The sequence below is a fragment of the Bos indicus genome, chromosome 5 (genome assembly GCF_029378745.1).
Source record: "Bos indicus isolate NIAB-ARS_2022 breed Sahiwal x Tharparkar chromosome 5, NIAB-ARS_B.indTharparkar_mat_pri_1.0, whole genome shotgun sequence".
In the NCBI taxonomy this organism is placed as follows: Eukaryota; Metazoa; Chordata; class Mammalia; order Artiodactyla; family Bovidae; genus Bos; species Bos indicus.
In genome coordinates this window covers 100,727,544-100,750,175 of record NC_091764.1, presented here as the reverse complement: position 1 = coordinate 100,750,175, position 22,632 = coordinate 100,727,544, and the positions used below count along the sequence as shown (strand labels likewise).

At 38.1% G+C, this 22,632-nt stretch overlaps 1 protein-coding gene across 1 annotated transcript in view; it reads right to left on the bottom strand.

Annotated features, from left to right (window-relative positions):
• Positions 1 to 22,632, bottom strand: part of LOC109558584 (ovostatin homolog 2-like) — a 52,173-nt gene that overhangs the window by 15,095 nt on the left and 14,446 nt on the right. Inside the window, 14 exon segments of the mRNA XM_070790177.1 lie at positions 1,051 to 1,102; positions 2,094 to 2,212; positions 4,678 to 4,807; positions 5,373 to 5,601; positions 6,049 to 6,154; positions 8,221 to 8,365; positions 10,044 to 10,214; positions 13,348 to 13,497; positions 13,948 to 14,106; positions 14,109 to 14,148; positions 17,346 to 17,587; positions 18,235 to 18,393; positions 18,726 to 18,835; positions 20,389 to 20,500. Coding sequence (XP_070646278.1) covers positions 1,051 to 1,102; positions 2,094 to 2,212; positions 4,678 to 4,807; positions 5,373 to 5,601; positions 6,049 to 6,154; positions 8,221 to 8,365; positions 10,044 to 10,214; positions 13,348 to 13,497; positions 13,948 to 14,106; positions 14,109 to 14,148; positions 17,346 to 17,587; positions 18,235 to 18,393; positions 18,726 to 18,835; positions 20,389 to 20,500 — 1,924 coding nt within the window.

The window sequence follows — 22,632 nt, the reverse complement described above, 5'->3', positions numbered from 1 at the left end:
TCTGCTCAATGTTACATGGCAGCCTGGATGATGGGAATTTGGGGGAGAATGGATACATGTATATGTATGGCTGAGTCTCTTTGCTATTCTCCCAAAACTATCACAGTGTTGTTAATTTGCTATTAGTTCAGTTCAGTTGCTCAGTCGTGTCCGACTCTTTGTAACCCCATGAATTGCAGCACGCCAGGCCTCCCTGTCCATCACCAACTCCCAGAGTTCACCCAAACTCATGTGAATCAAGTCGGTGATGCCATTCAGCCATCTCATCCTCTGTCATCCCCTTTCCTCCTGCCCCCAATCTCTCCCAGCATCAGAGTCTTTTCCAATGAGTCAACTCTTCTCATGAGGTGGCCAAAGTATTGGAGTTTCAGTCTCAGCATAAGTCCTTCCAATGAACACCCAGGACTGATCTCCTTTAGGATGGACTGGTTGGATCTCCTTACAGTCCAAGGGACTCTCAAGAGTCTTCTCCAACACCACAGTTCAAAAGCATCAATTCTTTGGAGCTCAGCTTTCTTCACAGTCCATCTCTCACATCCATACAGGACCACTGGAAAAACCATAGCCTTGACTAGATGGACCTTTGTTGGCAAAGTAATGTCTCTGCTTTTGAATATGCTATCTAGGTTGGTCATAACTTTCCTTCCAAGGAGTAAGCTTCTTTTAATTTCATGGCTGCAATCACCATCTGCAGTGATTTTAGAGCCCCCCAAAATAAAGTCTGACACTGTTTATACTGTTTCCCCATCTATTTCCCATGAAGTGATGGGACGAGATGCCAAGATCTTTGTTTTCTGAATGTTGAGCTTTAAGCCAACTTTTTCACTCTCCACTTTCACTTTCATCAAGAGGCTTTTAATTCCTCTTCATTTTCTGCTATAAGGATGGTGTCATCTGCATATCTGAGGTTGTTGATATTTCTCCCAGCAATCTTGATTCCAGCTTATGCTTCTTCCAGCCCAGCCTTTCTCAGGATGTACTCTGCATATAAGTTAATTGGCTATACCCCAGTACAAGATAAAAAAGTTAAAAAAGAAAAGATCCTCTTACCTTGTGTACAGATAAGGAAACTTTGAGTCATCTCTTTTTCAATACCTTCAGGCTATCAAAGAGTAAAGTAAACAGAAAGAAGCATAAAGTCAGGGGTCTGGGTCATCTTTCCACACAGAAAAAGCAACCACGTGTCAGCTTACATAGGCACGGCTGGCTCATGGTTGTCGCTGGAGAAGATCCATTCATTGTCCCCTTCTGTTTATATCTGCAAGTCACTGTATGTTACCAACACCCACTTTGGCTCTGTGTTCCCATAGTTCTTTGAGGGATGGAGATAACTTCAGTGTCTTAGTGGAACAAACTCAGTTTCCCTGGCACTGTCCAGCTTCTCCAGTAGACAAACAAAAGTGTTTTGCAAAGTAAGAACATGCCAAAAGGTGAGGTGAGAGGATGCCATTGACAAGCAGTGATTCCTTTAGAGGATGATGAGGCCTGCACAGGCATGTAGATTTGTCTCTTGGATTTGAGAGTCAGTTAAAGGAAGAGAGGGAAGAGGATCAGGTGTATAGGAAGCATCATGAGTCAGGAGCAAACAAAAAATCTAAGCCTGTTTCACAAGTTACACTTTTCTATCCTGGGTTAAGTGTTGATTAAAGAATGGATGAATTTTATTGCCATTTTAATTTATTTAAAATGGCATATCTTGTGTCAATAGTGAGAGTGAAAGTGTTAGTTGCTCAGTCATGTCCAACTGTTTGTCAACAGCAATTACGGTCAATTAAGTCTCTTTACAGAGAATGTCCTTTATTATTTAACCTATTGCATGCATGCTAAGTCACTTCTCGTGTCCATCTCTTGTGACCCTATGGACTGTAGGGTAGCCCGCCAGGCTCCTCTGTCATTGGGATTCTTCAGGCAAGAACACTGGAGTGGGTTGCCATTTCCTCCTCCAGGAGATCTTCTCAACCCAGGGATGGAACATGAGTCTCTTACGACTCCTGCATTGGCAGGTGGGTTCTTTCCCGTTAGCACCACCTGGGAAGCCCATGGTACTCTCTATTTTGTACTTGGAAGGGCTTGATAGTTTTGCATGTGCTTACCTGTACCAACAGACTTTTGATCACAGTATCTTTCCAGTTCATGTTCTGCCTCTCAGGTGCTTCATTTGGGCAAGCACTATTTTGCCTGGACTCAGCAACTACAGTGATATTCACTTTACCTGAAAAACATTCCCAAATATAAATTACATTGACCACTGGCCCCTTCTGTGAAAGGACATGATTAAAAGTCTATAAATCACTTCTTGAATCAGACAAACCAAATCTTATCATCATATTTATGCTTGGACCAAAATAACTCATTCTTTCTCCTGCCTGGAGATAATATGATGTCCTTTTCTATCTCTTTCAAGATTCCTTACATGAAGTAATTGATTCACTTACCTAACTAGAACTTAAGAAAGTGTGGAAAATGTTGGCTTTGCAGAATATTCTCTTTTTTTGTGGAAAAAAAGAGAATATTCTGCAAAGCCAACTGAGCAAATTCCTTGATATGGATTGCTTTTAAAGTTTACATATGACAATATAGGGGCATAAAATCAGAAAACTAGGCCTTCTAACTTTTTTTTTGAGATTGAACAAACAAAAACAGTAAACTACAACATAGTGGAAAGGGCATTGAATTAAAATCAAATGTTAACAGGGCATCTATTGTTTTTAACTCCCTGTGGCTTAGACAGTAAAGCGTCTGTCTACAATGCGGAAGACCTGGGTTCGATCCCTGGGTCGGAAATATCCCGTGGAGAAGGAAATGGCAATCCACTCCAGTACTCTTGCCTGGAAAATCCCATGGACAGAGGAGCCTGGTAGGCTACAGTCCATGGGGTCGCAAAGAGTCGGACACGACTGAGTGACTTCACTTTCCTTTCCTTTCCTTACACCATACGTGCGTGCATGCTAAGTCGGTTCAGTTGTGTCTACCTCTTTGTGCCCGCCATGGACTGTGTAGCCCACCAGGCTCCTCTGTCCATGGAATTTTCCAGGCAAGAATACTGGAGTGGATTGCCATTTCCTTCTTCAGAGATATTCCTGACCCAGGGATAGAACTTACCTCTCTTATGTCTCCTGCATTGGCAAGTGGATTCGTTATTACTAGCACCACCAAGGAAGCCCTATCTGGGAAACCACCTGGGGAGTCACTGGGAAGTGATATCATAGGTCATAATTAAAATGGATCTCCAATTTTCCTGTGAAAATTAGAGAAATAAAAAATACAATACTTTTAGTTTCATATTATCTGTATGCCTATTGTGAAGTTGCTCAGTCGTGTCCAACTCTTTGCGATCCCATGGACTGTAGCCTACCATGCTCCTCTGTCTATGGGATTTTCCAGGCAAGAGTACTGGAGTGGGTTGCCATTATATACCTATGTATAACCAATACACTGTTCTTATTTTTTGTTAGTGTGTTTTGTTTCTTTTTTAAGATAGATTTTTGACACTCCACTCTTAGAACTGTGTCCTCCTCTTAAAGCCATAAAACCATACAAGTCAGTACAGTATTCTATCTCAATTGCCAGCGGAAGATTTTTGAAAACCTTGTATAGCTACAGAAATTGAGAAACTTAAAATCTAATAGGAAAACTAGTCTTATGCAGACCAATGTCAGGTGAATTAAAGTGATCTCATAAATTACTCTGTATTGCTAAAGGAATATAATAAATATAGGATATGAAATAAAGGAAATTTTACTTTTTGATATTAGTGATAATGATGAGAATGTGTCTACTACATCTATAATTCTTGTTTACTAGATTCTTTTTAACTTTTCCCTTCCCTTGTATTTTTAACAAGATATTGTCAAATTTAGTTTTATATATTGCAGATAATCTATGCATTGAGACTCTAATCTTCTCTGTGTTTAATTCCCATCTGAGTGTTCAGTGTTTTGGTTGTCTCATAACACATCTAGTAGATTTACAAATCCTGGCAATCATTGAGATTGAGGAGCAATTTTTGTCTAGGTAACATGAGTTCCTGATGGCAAGTGAAGAAGCAAATGAGAAGGGAAGAAACTGAGCAGCATTAATGAAAATATGGTTTTCACTTGGGTTATGATACATGGACTTGATGGGTAATGCAAATTAGCCTTTGCATTGTATTTCAATCACATTCTGCTTTTAAACAAATGGAGGATGGGTTTGCTCCACATAAGCATTAGCAAAACCAGAAATTAGATTATGAAAATAGGATTTTAATTGAGACCCTAAAAAAATGAGAATTTTTAAAAACATAAATTTCAAATGTGAGGGATAAAGTTATCTCTGTATAGAGGATTTAAGGGAAACAGCTGCTGCTGCTGATGCTAAGTCTCTTCAGCTATGTCCGACTCTGTGCGGCCCCATAGAAGGCAGCCCACCAGGCTCCGCCTTCCCTGGGATTCTCCAGGCAAGAACACTAGAGTGGCTTGCCATTTCCTTCTCCAAGGCATGAAAGTGAAAAGTGAAAGTGAAGTCGCTCAGTCGTATGGGACTCTTAGCGACCCCATGGACTGCAGCCTACCAGGCTCCTCCGTCCATGGGATTTTCCAGGCAAGAGTACTGGAGTGGGGTGCCATTGCCTTCTCTTAGGCAATAAAAATAGACTGGTTTTTCAGGAGAGATTGGCATGGACACATAGTTACTTACCCAGCTTCTTAGGAGTAACAGTCCAGACATATGTCTTTTTCTCTGAAGCTTGGATAATCTCACTGCTGTTGTCTTTAGGGGTACTGATATCTGCCTCAAAATCCTGAGATGCTTCTAGTTGAGTGAAAATCTAAAATAACAGTCATGAAGTGAGAGCGGCACTTTAAATATTTTGCTGTCACTATTCCTCCTCCAATCTTGAGAAAATTCTACTTTACTTGTTTTATATCATCAAAAATAAACGATACAAATGACTCCTCTCATAAGAAGATAAATCTGGCATAACACTTACTATAAAATGACTTTCTTATAGCAGTATTTAAATCACTGCTGTGAATTAAAGCAAATTTTTGTTTGCTTTTCAAAGATTTTTTTTTTGATGTGGACCATTTTTTAAAAGTTTTTATCGAATTTGTTACAACATTGCTTCTGTTTTATGTTTTGTTTTTTTTGGCTATGAAGCATGTGGGATCTTCTCTCACCGACCACAAATTGAACCCTTACCTCCTGCATTGGAAGGCAAAACCTTAACTACTAGACTGCCAGGGAAACCCTAGCAACTGTTTTTGTTTGAGGAAAAATCTTATGACTCTATAGTACCATTTTGTATTTGAGAAAAAAAAAGAATATGGCAACATTCAAGAAATCTCTTGGCCTTGTTAGATTTTGACTCCAGATCAAAGGGAATAATTTACCTCTACACAGGTATTCAGGTAGCTGAAGACACTGACAATCAGATCAGACCGTTCATTCCGAACAACTGAAGAGGGGGAGGTTATTTCAACAAAGAAAGGTTGGGAGGCTTCCAGAGAAGCTATTGATGAAATGCCAAATCCAGCCTCACCGTTCACACAGAAGCCACTTGCTTCCCATTGCGTTATAGTATCAGGGATGGTGAATGAAAGATTTGCTGAACCGGAGGAGCTACAAAGAGAGATTATAGGTAAAATGCATCCTTTGTCTAAACCAGGAACCTAAATTTAATCCAGAGCAAACAAAAAAGTATTAACTGAAGGTTAAAAATGAGCCATAGATCAGTATCATTAGATCTTTGTCAGGGTGTTAGATCAGTATTTTGAGAGCTGGATTTCTAAATCCAGCTAAAATTTAATCTTAAAAAGGTCACATTTCTCTAAACACATTATTTTTTCTAATTCATGCAGCTTGCATCTATCTGCATGAAATGAACAGACAAGAAACAGTACTAGAGGAAAAGTAAAATAAAATATGTGGTCAGTACATATAAGTGAATGGTGTTTTGTATTTTACCGACATGGTTCTTCTTTATATACTCAGAAATAAAGTTTAGGAAATAAAGACAAAAAGAAAATAGAAATAAAGATATATAGGAAAGAAAACTTAAAAGCTTACTCAATGCTGACCAGGTCCCAAATCCATGTTTCTGGAAAGTTTGTTCTTACTGTTTCAATTATAACCCGTTCTATGGAGTCAAAATTCTCCCTTGTGACTTCACTAGCTAAAAGAAAAGAGAAATGTTTTAAAGAGAGAGAATAAAAAACGTTCCAATGACACATCCATAAGCTATGTCTCTGACCGCACATGCTTAGTGGGACATGATATAGGGGTTGCTGCTGGGTCTCAGTGTCAATAAACGTACATCTCAGCCTAAATGTCAGTGTTTTGATGCTCAAATCAGTCCCGTTATTAAAATAAGAGCAACACACACACACACACACACACACACACACACACACACACACACACACATCATCCAACATTTTTCCTCCAGGGTCAAATTTAGAGAAAGTCATGTCTATTTATTGAATGGTGTTTCTCGTCTGACATTCTGGTGTCTGCCAGGAAACAATTTGGTATTGGCCAATTCCATCATCCTAATGACTAAAGTTTCTAATGACATTAACATTGCTAATTTCTTTTTTTTAAATTTATTGAAGAATACGTGCTTTATGGAATTTTGCTGTTTTCTGTCAAATCTCAACATGAATCATCCATAGGTATACATATATCCCCTCCCTTTTGAACCTCCCTCCCCTCCCTCTCCCCATCCCACCCCTCTAGGTTGATACAGAGCCCCTGTTTGAGTTTCCTGAGCCATACAGGAATTTCCCATTGGCTATTTATTTCACATACGGTAATGTAAATTTCCATGTTCTTCTTTCCATCCATCTCACCCTCTCCTTCCCTCTCCCCGTGTCCATAAGTCTATTTTCCATGTCTGCTTCTCCACTGCTGCCCTGTAAACAAATTCTTCAGTACCATTTTTCTAGATTCTGTAAATATGTGTTAGAATATGATATTTATCTTTCTCTATCTGACTCACTTTACTCTGTATAATAGCTTCTAGGTTCATCCACCTCATCAGAACTGACTCAAATGTGTTTCTTTTTATGGCTTAGTAATATTCCATTCTGTATATGTACCACAACTTCTTTATCCATTTATCTATTGATGGACATCTAGGTTGCTTCCATGTTCTAGCTATCGTAAATAGTGCTACAATGAACAATGGGATACATGTGTCTTTTTCGATTTCGGTTTCCTCAGAGTATATGCCTAGGATTGGGATTGCTGTTTCATATGGTGGTTTTATTCCTAGTTTTTAAAGGAATCTCCATACCGTCTTCCATAGTGGCTGTATCAATTTACATTCCCACCAACAGCAACATTGCTAATTTCTGAAGAACATTTTTTTTGTTTCCTTGGCCTCTGGGCTATATTTGGCATTAAAAAAACTTCTGTTTTTAAATTGAAGTATAGTTGATTAACAATGCTGGGTTACTTTCTTCTATACAATAAACTGACTCTTTTATACACACACAAACACATATACATTCTTTTTTATATTTGGCATTCTTTTTTCCTATTTTTTGGCCATGCCACATGGCTTATGGGATCTTAGTTCCCCCATCAGGGATTGAACACATACCCCCTGCATCACCAGGGAAGCCAAAAATGGATGGGTATTTGAACACATTTCTCTGATGCCTGCTGTTTGGTCATCTGAGAATCAGAATGCTCTCTGCCTTGAACTATGTATTCTGATCTACACATAATAAGGGCATCTCCTCCTATCATTATGATTGCCCTCCTGTACATTTCTGCTGTTGTGTTCTATCATAAAAATAAACTTCCTCTCATACCTGAAGTGAATTCTTCCTTTTAGCTAATATCATTCCCACTTACCTTATTCTGCTTTATTCAGCTGCAGGATGTATGTGAAGTGAAGTCGCTCAGTCGTGCCCGACTCTTTGCGACCCCATGGACAGTAGCCTGCACCAAGCTCCTCCATCCATGGGATTTTCCAGGCAAGAGTACTGGAGTGGGTTGCCATTTCCTTCTCCAGGGAATCTTCCTGACCCAGGGATCAAACCCAGGTCTCCCGCATGGTAGACAAACGCTTTACCGTCTGAGCCACCAGGGAAGTCGGATGTATAGTCGTAGACAAACACATGACATATTGCACATGTAAAAATCTCAGTTTTGGATAGTCATACAAAATACAACCAATTCCATGAATCCTTTTAACCAACCCCCCCCCCCCCCCAATTCCAGGTTACCTACATGCAATTTTCAATGGGGCACTGTACATGGGTGCATATCCTCCCGATTCTAGATAGAGCGGCCCACGGTATGGCATGCTTGTCTCTGTTGAACATACTTCTGGTTTCCGGTAATGGAGATTGGTGAAGACTTTCAGACCCATATCCTTCAAAGAAATAAATAGCAAAGGAAAAGTTGAGCAGTCTCTTTATACAAGACCTTAAAAAAAGTCATCAACTGTATTATAATTAAAAAAATATATGATAAATATACATGTTTTCTTTGCTAGCAAGCAAGGGTCTGGTATATTACAAGTCAAGTCACCTGTCTTTGATATGTGAAGTCTCTAAAATTGGAGGAAACATGATAATCATTATGATTATTCAGCACTTGTGTTCTGCGATTTTGCTAAGGGTTTTACATTATTCTCCATTTGATTTTAAGGGACAAATATTTATGAGATGTTATCGTTGCCTTAATTAACATCACACACACACATGAACATATGTGTATGAGACACAGCCAGTAAATTGGAGCTCTGGGACTTGAAAGAAAATGTCTGATTCTATTCCCCTTTCTTTCTATAGCTGTGGTGGCAACCCATGCTAGTATTTTTGCCTGGAGAATCCCAGGGATAGAGGAGTCTGGTGGCCTGCCGTCTATGGGGTCGCACAGAATTGGACACGACTGAAGCGACTTAGCAGCAGCCCCAGCAGACTTCAATCATAAAGATTCCTTTAGGGAATTCCCCAGTGATCCAGTGGTTAAGACTTTGCCTTCCAGTGCAGGGGGTGTCAGTTTGATCCCTGGTTGAAGAGCTAAGATCCCATATACCTTGTGGCCGAAAAACCAAAACATAAAACAGAAGCAGTATTGTAACAAATTCCATAAAGACTAAAAAAAAAGGTCCACATTAAAAAAAATCTTTTAAAAAAATACCCTTTTAGGAAGCCTCAGAATATTCCAGTGATAGCCTTTGTATAAATGGAGCTGAGGCTCTGTGTTAACCTCCTGATTTGATGATTTCTGCATAAAATTTATTACAATACCTTGAAGATTGTCTCATTGCTTCTAACATCAAGTTTTAACTTTAACATCAACATCATTTCAGCCACCCCATAATTTTTTTTCCACAGAGAAAAAAAATCAACAAAAATGAATATCTTCTTTATAAGACAATTTCTGAGTGATGTAAAGCACATTACTGACCTCAATCTCAAAGAAAAGGAGGTGTTAGTCACTTGGTCATGTCTGACTTTTTGGGACCCACCCCCCCGGACTGTAGCCCACCAAACTTTTCTGTCCATTCTCCAGGCAAGAATAATGGAGTGGGTTGCCATTCCCTTCTTCAGGGGATCTTCCCAACCCAAGGATCAAACCCAGGTCTCCTGCATTGCAGACAGATTCTTTACTGCACAAATAATAAAACATAGATTTGCATTCGGTGCATACATACATGGTCATGTCTGACTCTTTTGTGACCCTATGGCCTGTAACCCACCAGGCTCCTCTGTCCACAGAATTTTCCAGGCAAGAATACTGGAGTGGGTTGTCATTTCCTTCTCCAAGATATGCATTAGGAAAACTAAGATTAAAATTGATGTGCAATAATTTTTTTAAAGTATTTTTTTGATGTGGACTATTTTAAAAGTCTTTATGTACTTTGTTACAATATTGCTTCTGCTTTATGTTTTGGGGTTTTATTGGCCTCAAGGCATTTGGGATCTTAGCTTTTCAACCAGGGATTGAACCCACACCCCTGGCTTTGAAAGGTGAAGTCTTAACCACTGGACCACCAGGGAAGTCCCCTCATGCAGCAATTTTAAAGCCTAAAATGATCTTACCTTGACAATATCATAGATGTCTCCATCCCCATGGTTGCTTACAGGTATATAATACAAGCCATTGTAAAACATATCTTTCTGAGGAATGCAAGGGTCTAGCTTGCCATCATCAAGGTTGAGACCACGATAGAAATAACCATACAGTTCTGTATTTGGGAGCATATTGTACACCTGGAAGAAAAATATCATGGTTTCTAATTATTTGAAATATTGTTTTTGTAGTGGCAAAATTGGCAATTTTTTGTGCTATAACCATTTATTCTTCATTTAAAAATACATCAACACATAATTATTTTATAATCCTTATACATTTTAATTTATTTTCAGTTTTATATTTTGATATGGTTTAAGGGAAAAAGAGTCCATTAAAAAATTTATTTACTAAAAACAAATAAAAAATTTAAAATCAAGTAAAATGAAGTAAATAAACATGTAAAACAGACAAGTTGCTATGTTTCCATGAATAAGCATAATAATCAAATCTGAATCTGTTTCCAGGCAGCCAAGGCAAAAAAGAAACTATTCAATATGTAAATTTCATTATCAAAAATAGAAAAGCATATATTCTAGTAACACATAATATATAATTGCTCATATATGATTTAAAAAAATTTTATTGGAGTATAGTTAATTTACAATGTTGTGTTAGTTTCAGGTATATAGCAAAGTGATTAAATTACACATATACCTATATTCACTTTTTTTTCAGATTCTTTTCTAATATAGGCCATTACAGAGTATTGAGATGCGTTTCCTGTGCTATACAGCAGGGTCTTATAAATTACCTATTTTATATATGCTATGTTATGCTATGCTAAGTCACTTCAGTCGTGTCTGACTCTGTGTGACCCCATAGACAGCAGCCCACCAGGCTCCCCCGTCCTTGAGATTCTCCACACAAGAACACTGGAGTGGGTTGCCATTTCCTTCTCCAATACATGAAAGTGAAAAGTGAAAGTGAAGTTGCTCAGTCCTCTCCGACTCTTAGCGACCCCATGGACTGCAGCCTACCAGGCTCCTCCATCCATGGGATTTTCCAGGCAAGAGTACTGGAGTAGGGTGCCATTGCCTTCTCCGATTTTATATATAGTAGTGTATATATTGAACCGTGAACTTCCAGATGTTCAAGCTGGTTTTAGAAAAGGCAGAGGAACCAGAGATCAAATTGCCCACATCCGCTGGATCATTGAAAAAGCAAGAGAGTTCCAGAAAAACATCTATTTCTGCTTTATTAACTATGCCAAAGCCTTTGACTGTGTAGATCACAATAAACTGTGGAAAATTCTGAAAGAGATGGGAATACCAGAACACCTGACCTGCCTCTTGAGAAACCTATATGCAGGTCAGGAAGCAACAGTTAGAACTGGACATGGAACAACAGACTGGTTCCAAATAGGAAAAGGAGTACATCAAGGCTGTATATTGTCACCCTGCTGATTTAACTTCTATGCAGAGTACATCATGAGGAACGCTGGACTGGAAGAAGCACAAGCTGGAATCAAGATTGCTGGGAGAAATATCAATAACCTCGGATATGCAGATGACACCACCCTTATGGCAGAAAGTGAAGAGGAACTCAAAAGCCTCTTGATGAAGGTGAAAGTGGAGAGTGAAAAAGTTGGCTTAAAGCTCAACATTCAGAAAACGAAGATCATGGCATCCGGTCCCATCACTTCATGGGAAATAGATGGGGAAACACTGGAAACAGTGTCAGACTTTATTTTTTGGGGCTCCAAAATCACTGCAGATGGTGATTGCACCCATGAAATTAAAAGACGCTTACTCCTTGGAAGCACAAGTTATGACCAACCTAGATAGAATATTCAAAAGCAGAGACATTACTTTGCCAACAAAGGTCTGTCTAGTCAAGGCTATGGTTTTTCCAGTGGTCATGTATGGATGTGAGAGTTGGACTGTTAAGAAAGCTGAGCGCCAAAGAATTGATGCTTTTGAACTGTGGTGTTGGAGAAGACTCTTGAGAGTCCCTTGGACTGCAAGGAGATCCAACCAGTCCATTCTGAAGGAGATCAGCCCTGGGGTTTCTTTGGAAGGAATGATGCTAAAGCTGAAACTCCAGTACTTTGGCCACCTCATGCGAAGAGTTGACTCATTGGAAAAGACTGATGCTGGGAAGGATTGAGGGCAGGAGGAGAAGGGGACAACAGAGGATGAGATGGCTGTGTAGACACAACAACTAAACAACAACAACAAGAAATATCAATACCATATTCCAACAGAGCTCCTACTGTTGAGAAGTTGGAGAAGGAAATTTTAAGAAACTACATGAAGGAAAGAAAAGACTAGCATGGAGAAATTGGAGGATACACACACTAGTCAACTCCAGATGAAAGAAAGTACAACATTAAGTGTCAAAGCATGAATCATGGCCTTTGGATTTAATAAGAGAGGGGCTTAAAATATATGGGCCTGGAAGTGGCAGCTTCCAAACCTTGCGGTTGATGGGACATAATCAGATCTTTAGAGGAAGGAAAAGATGCAACTTCAAAATGTGAGAACGTACTTGCAGGGCAAGAATAGAAACACAGACATAGAGAACTGGGATGATTGAGAGAGCAGCACTGACAGATATATGCTACCATGTGCAAAACAGAGAGCTAGTGGGAAGATTCTGTACAGTCCAGGGAGCTCAGCTCAGTGCTCTGTGAGGGATGCTCTGTAGAGGGATGGGATGGGGACACCAGGGAGGGAGTATATGTACACATATAGCTGGTTCACCTTGTTGTATACTGGAAACTAACATTATATTGTAAAGCAATTCTATTTCAATTAAAAATAAATTTTAAAAAAGAGTGATGGGAAATATATATACATATAACTGATTCACTTTGTTGTATAGTAAAAACTAATATAACATTGTAGAGCAATTATACTCCAATTAAAAAAAAAGTAAAAGCAAATGAAAGAAAATGGGAAATTAAAATATCCAATAGCTTTTAATTGAGATGACTTTGATGAAATATTCTGAAATTGCTGGTTTGGAAATGCTTATGAAAATATAAGATCTATTAACAGATAACAGAATGTCCAAGCATACTCTTTGATACTGAGATTTAACTCTAGGTTTTCATATATATGGTTACATCTACAGTTGTATAATCCCTAACCCATTATAATTATCCATAGAATTCTTTATTGTTGTGAGTCCTGAGCCATCCAAGAAAAATAATTAAGTGTGAAATCCATAGAAAGACAAAGAAAGACAATGTTTGACATTTTTAACCTGATCCATTTCAAATAAAAATATAATCTGGAGCGTAAGACTTGAGGAAATCTGAGAACTTACACTTTCCGCCGACAGCTGTTGTTCTGACTTCAATAGGAGAACGCTTTTATCCACAGCCCGGAGGGCACAGACCGAGTCAGGGGATGCCTGAAGATGGAGATCAGTGCTGGAGCCCGGTAGTCCCTGCTCCTTCGAGAACTTTATGCTAACCTAAAATTAAGGAAGAAAAGGAATGAGTAAGATTATTTTACATGAAAATGTTGGGTTCACCAAGCATTTCATTCATGGTTTTCCATAGCATCTTATAGAAAACCCAAAAAAATTTTTTGGCCAACCCAGTGGTTGGACTATGTCTGATCTTTTCCAAGTAAATCTTTATAGATTTCTGTACCTTTATTTCTCTTGCCCACTCTCCCCCTTAATTCTCCATCCTCACATGCACACCACCTTCACCAACCCTCGTGCCATCTCAGGATTGGCACTGCTGTCAAAAGTGGTTCATTCTGTTTGATGATTCATCACCTAATAACTGAGCTGTACCAATGCTGATTGTGAGATGACCGTGTAAAGGTTATAAGCAGTCAAAAAACAAGGAGACACCAGGGAGTAAACTGCCCACCCCTCTCACTCAGAACATGCAAGAAATAGAAGAGACCTCACCTTGTTTTTAAAGCATTTTTCCACCTGGAATTTGACACTGTCAGCTACGATTTCCCCACTGGGGTGAAGAGTGTAGACAAGCATGACAGCCACAGGAGCCAGATCAGCACTGACATTGATGGGGAAGGAGATGTTTCCCTTCCAGGCTGTGTAAATATGAGAGATGAGCAGCAGACACAGTACCAGAAGTTTCCTGACTCACTGGGTACACTTAGATAAAAAAGAATGGCTTATGGATAGAAAGAGCAAATTGGACTTTATTTTAAAGGAAGATCAATTAATCGATAAATTGTGTGCATTCTCACTTGCTAACTCATGTCCAACTCTTCGAAACGCCATAGACGGTAACCCACCAGGTTTCTCTGTCCATGGGATTTTCCAGGCAAGAATGCTGGAGTGGGTAGCCATTTTCTCCTCCAGGGAATCTTCCCAACACGGGGATCGAACCCACATCTCCTACATTGACAGGTGGATTCTTCACTATTGAGCCATCTGGGAAGCCCCAATCAATCAATGAATGGGAAGTACATATATGAAAGAAGACTGCATAATTTAGACAATAGCAATGTTTGAGTTTTGGACATCACTTTTTCCATATTGTACCTGGTAGCCTAGCAATCATAGAAACAAGTTGAAATCTCTTTCACTGAAATATTTAGCAGGTTACCCTGGGCCTCTATCCACAAATTGTAATGCTAAGTGCCCTTCCTAACTGCTTGACTAGAATCACAGTAACATTTCTTTAAAAGACAGAAAAATGAAGGTAGAGCGCATGTTTAAAAAAAAAAGTCAATGCTTTATATACACCTTTGTTTCTGATCTCCTTCTGTCCACTGAGGAAGATTGCTCCTTTCACCATAACCTGTGCAGAACAAAGAAAACACAGCATGTGATAGCATGTTAGATAATATGGAATATGGACTTAAAAATATATTCACAACCTAAAAGTTGAGAGTTATACCTTATTTGCTGGGAATTTTTAGGATTTCAATCCTGGGAGAAAGCATTTCAAGTAAAACTGAGAGACCTGCTCTGAGGAGCTGAGGGAAATCTTGCAACAAAATGCAGGTACATCAAAAGGTTATTGTTAATTAATGAAAACCAGATATCCCAAGTTAAGGAATTTAGCACTTTTCGATGTATGGGAAGATGCAAGATCTGGGCTCACTGAAATCATTCCTCTGATAAGTACCCAACTATCTGGGTCTAATATCCTGTATTTTCATTTCTCAGGTTTCCTCAGGGCTCACTCACTTCCTCAGTCACTTCCTGCAGTGAGTGACTACAGTCTGGTGGCTTCTCAGTTCAGTTCAGTCGCTCAGTCGTGTCCGACTCTTTGCAACCCCATGGACTGCAGCACACCAGGCCTCCTTGTCCATCACCAACTCCCAGTATTTTTTCTTTACCAAGTCCCCTCAGGGCTCACCAGCTCACTAACTATGGTGGCTACAGCTGCTTATGACTGTGACATTCTTTGTTTACTGATATGGCAGGAAATATTCAATTGCTCAGGTATCATGTTGTTATTATATAATGAATGACCTAATCATAATTCTATAAGATAAAGTAGTTTTTACAAACAAATATGAAAAACGGGCTCTTTCACAACTTGGGAAGGAACAGAGCAAGTGACCACAGTTGACTGAGAGCTGATTATGGAGGGGTGAATAAAGCCCTGAAACCGTTGAGACTAACTGGTTTCAAATAAGCCAAGTTGTTTCACCTCTTTGCCCCTGTCCCCTTATTTATAAAAAGAAGATACTCATAGGGCTAATTAATGAGTTAATTAAAAAAAAAAAAACCCTTATAACACTGCCTGACATGTAATACTTACCCTTGGAGCAAAGTCTTTTGTTTTTCCTTCCAGTGACAAATATATAGCTGGGGAAGTTAAGGCTTAGAGAGTTTAAACAATCTGCCAAAGATCAGCTAGCTCACCTAATACATAGGAGAGGGAAGAGGATTCCAGTCAGGAGTCCTAATTCCCAAGTTTGTAGCTTTTCACCTTTCCATAACCTTATAGAGACAAAACGGATAGGGCCAGAACCAAAAGGGCTAATTCTTTTATTGCTCATCAAAGTCAACCTCCTACTTTGCTCTCTGGTAGCTGTAGTAGCTGTGTAATACTTCATTTTCCTGAAGGGTATGCATTTACTTAATGTGAGTTAGAACTGAATGCATAAAATAGCAGACTCTGAGTAATAAAATTTTCCAGGAACAGATTCACAGACTTAAAGAATGAATTTATGGTTGCCCTGGAAGGGGGAAATGTTGGGGGGAAAGGGATAATTAGGGAGTTTGGGCTGGACATGTACACACTGCTGTATTTAAAATGGATAACCAATAAGCACCTACTGAACAGCATAGCAAACTCTGCTCCATGTTATGTGGCAACCTGGATCGGAAGAGGATTTGGGGAGAATGGATACATGTATATGTATGGCTGAGTCCTTTCGCTGTTCACATGAAACTATCACAACACTGTTAATCAGCCGTCAGTCAGTTCAGTTCAGTTCAGTTGCTCAGCCGTGTCTGACTCTTTGCGACCCCATGAATCGCAGCACGCCAGGCCTCCCTGTCCATCACCAACTCCCGGAGTTCACTCAGACTCATGTCCATCGAGTCAGTTATGCCATCCAGCCATCTCATCCTCTGTCATCCCCTTCTCCTCCTGCCCCCAATCCTTCCCAGCATCAGAGTCTTTTCCAATGAGTCAACTCTTCGCATGAGGTGGCCAAAGTACTAGAGTTTCAGCTTCAGCATCATTCCCTCCAAAGAAATCCCAGAGCTGATCTCCTTCAGAATGCACTGGTTGGATCTCCTTGCAGTCCAAGGGACTCTCAAGAGTCTTCTCCAACACCAGAGTTCAAAAGCATCAATTCTTTGGTGCTCAGCTTTCTTCACAGACCAACTCTCACATCCATACATGACCACTGGAAAAACCATAGCCTTGACTAGACGGACCTTTGTTGGCAAAGTAATGTCTCTGCTTTTGAACATGCTATCTAGGTTGGTCATAACTTTCCTTCCAAGGAGTAAGCATCTTTTAATTTCATGGCTGCAGTCACCATCTGCAGTGATTTTGGAGCCCCCCAAAATAAAGTGTGACACTGTTTTCCCATCTATTTCCCATGAAGTGATAGGACCAGATGCCATGATCTTCGTTTTAAAGAAAAAGTTTAAAATAAATACATAATTAAGCTTTTTGACCTTGGAAAAACTGAAATGACCTTGGATATTTTTATGTGTTTATTTCTGGGTTTGTTCTTCGTGGACCCAGTGGTACTCACCAGCAAAAGAAGAAGCTTGGTTCAATCTGATTAACATGGCCCAACTGACGTACAGGTTCTGAGCTGTACTGGGCTAAGCAGACAATTAGACAAGATCCATGAATCGACCCACTGAGACTTACCAAATAGAAGAAGTTGATGTTTGCATTATCCCTGTATGCGTCAGTGTTTAGAGAGTAATGTATAGTAACAATCTTCTCTTGATTGCATCTAAGTTCCTTGGGTTCAGGCTCAATCATCAGGAAGCTGCTGGTTCGCGAGTAGAAGCGTTGGACTGAGAAATGGCCATCCATGTACTCTGGAATTAACCAGCTTGGAAGGTAGCAGCTTTGTGGTCTGATATATACGGCCTGAGAAGATAAAGGAAAGCAAATGGGTTGTAGAGGTATAAAGATCTTCCAGGGACAGTCATTATTATAGAATGGAAAGCCTCTTATCTCTTCAGGACAGGGAAGAATCTTAGCTTGTGGTTAACATTTCAGAGTTGTTACTGGCAGTAAAATAATAAGAGCACTCCCCTCTTTTCATATATAAAACATGACCTTAGTTGTATGTCTATTTCATCAGGCCTACAATGAGTTGTTTCTCTCACTTTGTCATTGAAGTCAACATTAGGCCTTGTGTCTTTCAGCTACATTTGAACACTAACCAATTGTTTAAATGCAAAATTCTGTTTAAACAGAAGAGGAGAAATCATAGTATCTCTCTTATCTATGCACAAAATGGTCAAAGGAAAGAAGCCAAATCATCTTTATGAGCTATTTCTACTTTCTCAGAGGAAAATATTGGTTATTGGAGAATTTGTAATAATAGTAATTGGCTGTTATCTTGAATAAGTATTCTTATGTATTATTTAATGAACAAACATAAAATACACTAAACGTTAAAGTGTATTAAAATGTATTTTCAATGCGAAGTATCTTTTAAGAGATTTCTAATCTCCAAAATTCCTAACATTCATTTCTTCTGTGGGATCTCATCCACTCTGATGTCTTACTTTCAGACGAAACTCCGGATCAAATATATCAGAAGTATCAATGGAAAACTGAGCTTCACCATTCTCATCTGTGGTGTAGTTTCCTACCAATCTGTCATTAAGCTCCAACTGCAATAACTTGTTCACCACTGGAACATTATTAGGGCCGGAAAATTTAAGCTGCACACACACAAAAAAAGAAGCATTAATTTTTTAAATTAAAATGTCCTATTTCTACCAAGAAAGCATTTTCTATTTGCAAATGTGATTGTTTATTTGTAATTATCTTAAATTCCATTAGGCAGAAAGACGTTCTATTAAAAAATTTTTGATATGGAGATACCTATAATTGTATCTATTGCTTTCTTTCAGCCTAGGACTTTTTCCAATATATCATATACAGTCATGCTACACATGTGTTCTGAAAGTAGGAAAAAAGTGTTCAGAAATTTTCAAAAGGCAACCTATGACCTAAGAAAATCAAATGAAAACACTTTTTTTTTCAAACCCACAGTTCCAAAATAAGAAATTCCTCTTCTATAGAAAGGGTCCATGTTCTCGAAGCTCACACTTCCAAGCACTGGAGTGATAAAAATAGAAGACTTTTCGCTGATCTGCACACCTGCAAGAAATGAAAAGCAGTGTTATGGGAAATATATCATTTGATCAAGAATTTCAGAAGAACAAATAACTTCGATTTTGTTTGTATATGTGCAAATGCATATACACAAAATTATATTCTTGTTGTACATTAAAAAGGAGGTGTGGGTGCTAGGAACAGGCTACAGAGTACTATTAGGTTATATAATTCATCAAGCTGAATAATGTAATTAGCATGAAAATATTTGAATCAGAAACAGGAGAGAACACTCAATGTCCTTCCTCCTACCATTCTAGTCATTTCTGGCTTGGAACTCTTCTTATGATGGAGAATACCATAGCAATTTCAAAAATAAGGCTTTCACTTCCAAAATTATTATTAGCCGGCAAGGTAACTGTTTTCACATTTTTTCCAGATTCAAAAAAATATATCTGATAGCAAAGTAAGTAGAAATGTGTTGTGATACCAAAAAAGCATGTCATAAACAGAGGCAAGCACATGTAAGTTACAATATAAATGTGTCAAGCATCTATTATGAAGGCCATTATAATATTTATCAAGTAGATTCACACAAAGAAGTTTATAAATAATATTATCTCAATCATTTTTAGGAGAAGGCAATGGCATCCCACTCCAGTACTCTTGCATGGAAAATCCCGTGGACAGAGGAGCCTGGTAGACTGTAGTCCATGGGGTCGCTGAGAGTCGGACAGGACTGAGCGACTTCACTTTCACTTTTCACTTTCATGCATTGGAGAAAGAAATGGCAACCCACTCCAGTGTTCTTGCCTGGAGAATCCCAGGGATGGCAGAGCCTGGTGGGCTGCCGTCTATGGGGTCGCACAGAGTCGTACACGACTGAAGTGACTTAGCAGCAGCAGCAATCATTTTTAAGTAACAAGAAATAGTAACTGAATCTGGTTTTACTACCTCAAATTAAATCTCGCATTCCTCTTTTTCTGTTTCATTTTTTAAACAAATATTTATTGTACCCTCACTATGTGCAGATTTTTCACTAATGATTTTTGCCTTTGCAAATGTATCCAGTTGTATTAAATTGGAAGTTGGCAAAGTTCTATAAAGGTTCTGATAGTTATTATTCTAAGCCCACGATTCACAAGCCCCTCTCACAGCTACTCAATTTTGTTGTCACTCTTATGCAAGGTGAGTAAATATGGTCGTATTCCAATATAACTTTATTTATGTAAACAGGCAAAGAGCTGGATTAGACTTACTAGATGTAGATTGTGAAATATGCATTAAATAAAAAACTAGGCCCTGGCAGTTGATTATCACACAAAATTATAAACAGACACCTAATTTTTTCACCTGTCAAGCCCCTCTGTCTTATTGATGCAAGCACAGATGAGATATAAACGTAGAGCATTTACTTAATAATTTTAAGTATTATTAGGAAAATCTTATTCAAAAGCAACACTCAAGTTGACCTATTGGCAATGTACTCCACATGTTGAACAATTATTGATCTGTATTTCGTGAACATTGTTAACTCAGTAAACATCTCTCAGGAAGCTGCATATAGCCCCAGATTGCCCATAAAACAGGAGCATTACCTGTCCCAATTTCTGTAACAGTTGTGGTGATATAAAATGACATGAAAAGTCCAGAACGGTAGAGTTGGAAGACTTTTGTATTTACAATTTGAGAAACACAACCATTTTTCAACTGAAAAGAAGAGAAAGTGTAATGAAAAGGTTAGGGATTTAAAAGTCTCTAAAAATATATGGAGTTTCAGCACAGATATATAGCTCCCTCAATTGCTCCATGGCTCCATCTCACAAACTTGGTGAAGTGACCAAGAATTACAGAACAAGGAGGAGGAGGTTGGGGGGAGTTTCATCAGTAATGAAAACAAAGTGGAAGTAATGCACATTTTACAGATTTCAGGGATATTCTCCTGGAGACATTGATGGGAACAAATTTAAGAATGAAAAATGGATCTGAATAATATTTTAGGATTGAGAAATTAAAATCTCCTTAATATTTGAGAAGTATTAAGAACAGAATATGTGACACCAAAACACTTCAAGGTAAATTGTTCATTTAAAAAAGGAAAAATCTGGTGCATGTATACAATGAAATATTACTCAGCCACAAAAAGAAGCAAATAATGCCATATTCAGCAACACGGATGGACCAGGAGATTATCATACTAAGTGACGAAAGTTAGAAAAAAGATGAATATGTGATTTCATGTGGAATCTAAAAAAGAGAATACAAATGAACTTATTTATGAACTAGAAACAGACTTACAGACATAGAAAATAAACTTGTGATTATTAAAGGGGAAGGGGGGAGGGGTAAGAGGTTTGGGATTACAATATATACACTATTTATATACAGATAGTTAATCAACAAGGACCTTCTGCATAGTATAGGAAACTATACTCAGTATGTTATAATAACCTATAAGAGAAAAGAATGTAAAAGAAGAATACAAAAGAAATAATACATGTATTTATATATACGTGTGCAAGTGAATCACTTTGCTGTACATATGAAATTAGCATGACATGGTAAATCAACTATATTTCAATAAAGATTTTAAAATTGCTACCAGTGTAAAATGAAATGAAATAAAGCAAAATCTGTAGATAATATTTCAGTAGCGACAAGAGTAATTAGAGAGATATAGATTTAACTCTATTTTAAAATATAGTGTTTATTAATTTCAAATGTAAAACATTAGAGGTATATATCAATTCATTGAACCTCAGAACCATGATATGAACAAGTCACTATTATCATCTCCTTTATATGGATAAATGAACGAAGCCCAGGTTGGCTATATAATCTGCCCAGTGTTACACAGTTGGGAGGTGGTGGAGCTAACCAGGCATTCTGATTCCAGAGTATGTGGTGCTCTGAACTATCAGCTATAAAATCAACAACAACAGAAAAGGTCAAGTTTGTCTGTTTAAAATACAAATGAAAAAGAAATAATAAAAAGTAATCAGAAGAACTTCAATTGCTTTGAAATTATAAGGAAAAAATTTTCAGTCATCCCTGAGTCAAAGAGACCACGTGAAGTAAATCAATAATAATCTAGATGTTGCCATTGTCAAGGGACGAATACTTTGCATCAAAATCTTTGCTGTTATGTTGTGATTAACTGAAAATGTAAAAACACTGAATTTTTTTTTTAAACAAGAAGCAACTAACATTTTTTGAACTAATAAAATAAACTAAAATTTTAAGGAAAAGAGTAACATGAAAATGAAAATAAGTTATACAGAAACAGAAAGTACTGTTAGGAAAAAGGTGAAAGCAGAAGTTAAAGACCAACAAAATAGATGAACATTTTTATGAGATGATTTAGGAGGGCAAAATTGTACAAGAGGTAGATACTAACACAGATGAAAATCCACCTGGAAGAAAAGAAAATTATTTTAGAACTTAATAAAAATTATATGTTGATTAGATACATTTTTAAAATCTTATAAGATAGCTACATGTATAATACAATGGCAGGTAAGATATTTTTCTAGGGCTGAGAGCCCATAAACATTAGGAGCTCTGGTATTTCAAAAATACCACAAATATTTAAATAAAAACTTGAAAAAATTTTGCTTTGAGACTAGAGGGTACTTTTTTTTTGGCTGCATTGGATCTTTCTTGTGGCATGCAGGTTCTTCGTTGCTGTGTGCAGGCTTTTTCTAGTTCTGGCAAGAGGGTTAGAGGGCAATATTCATAAAACAAGAAAGTTTCCATTTCACAGCAACAGGAAAAACAGGTATCATTAAGAGTTCTCAAACAAGAAGTCCAAACTGATAACAAAAATATGAAAATATGCTCAA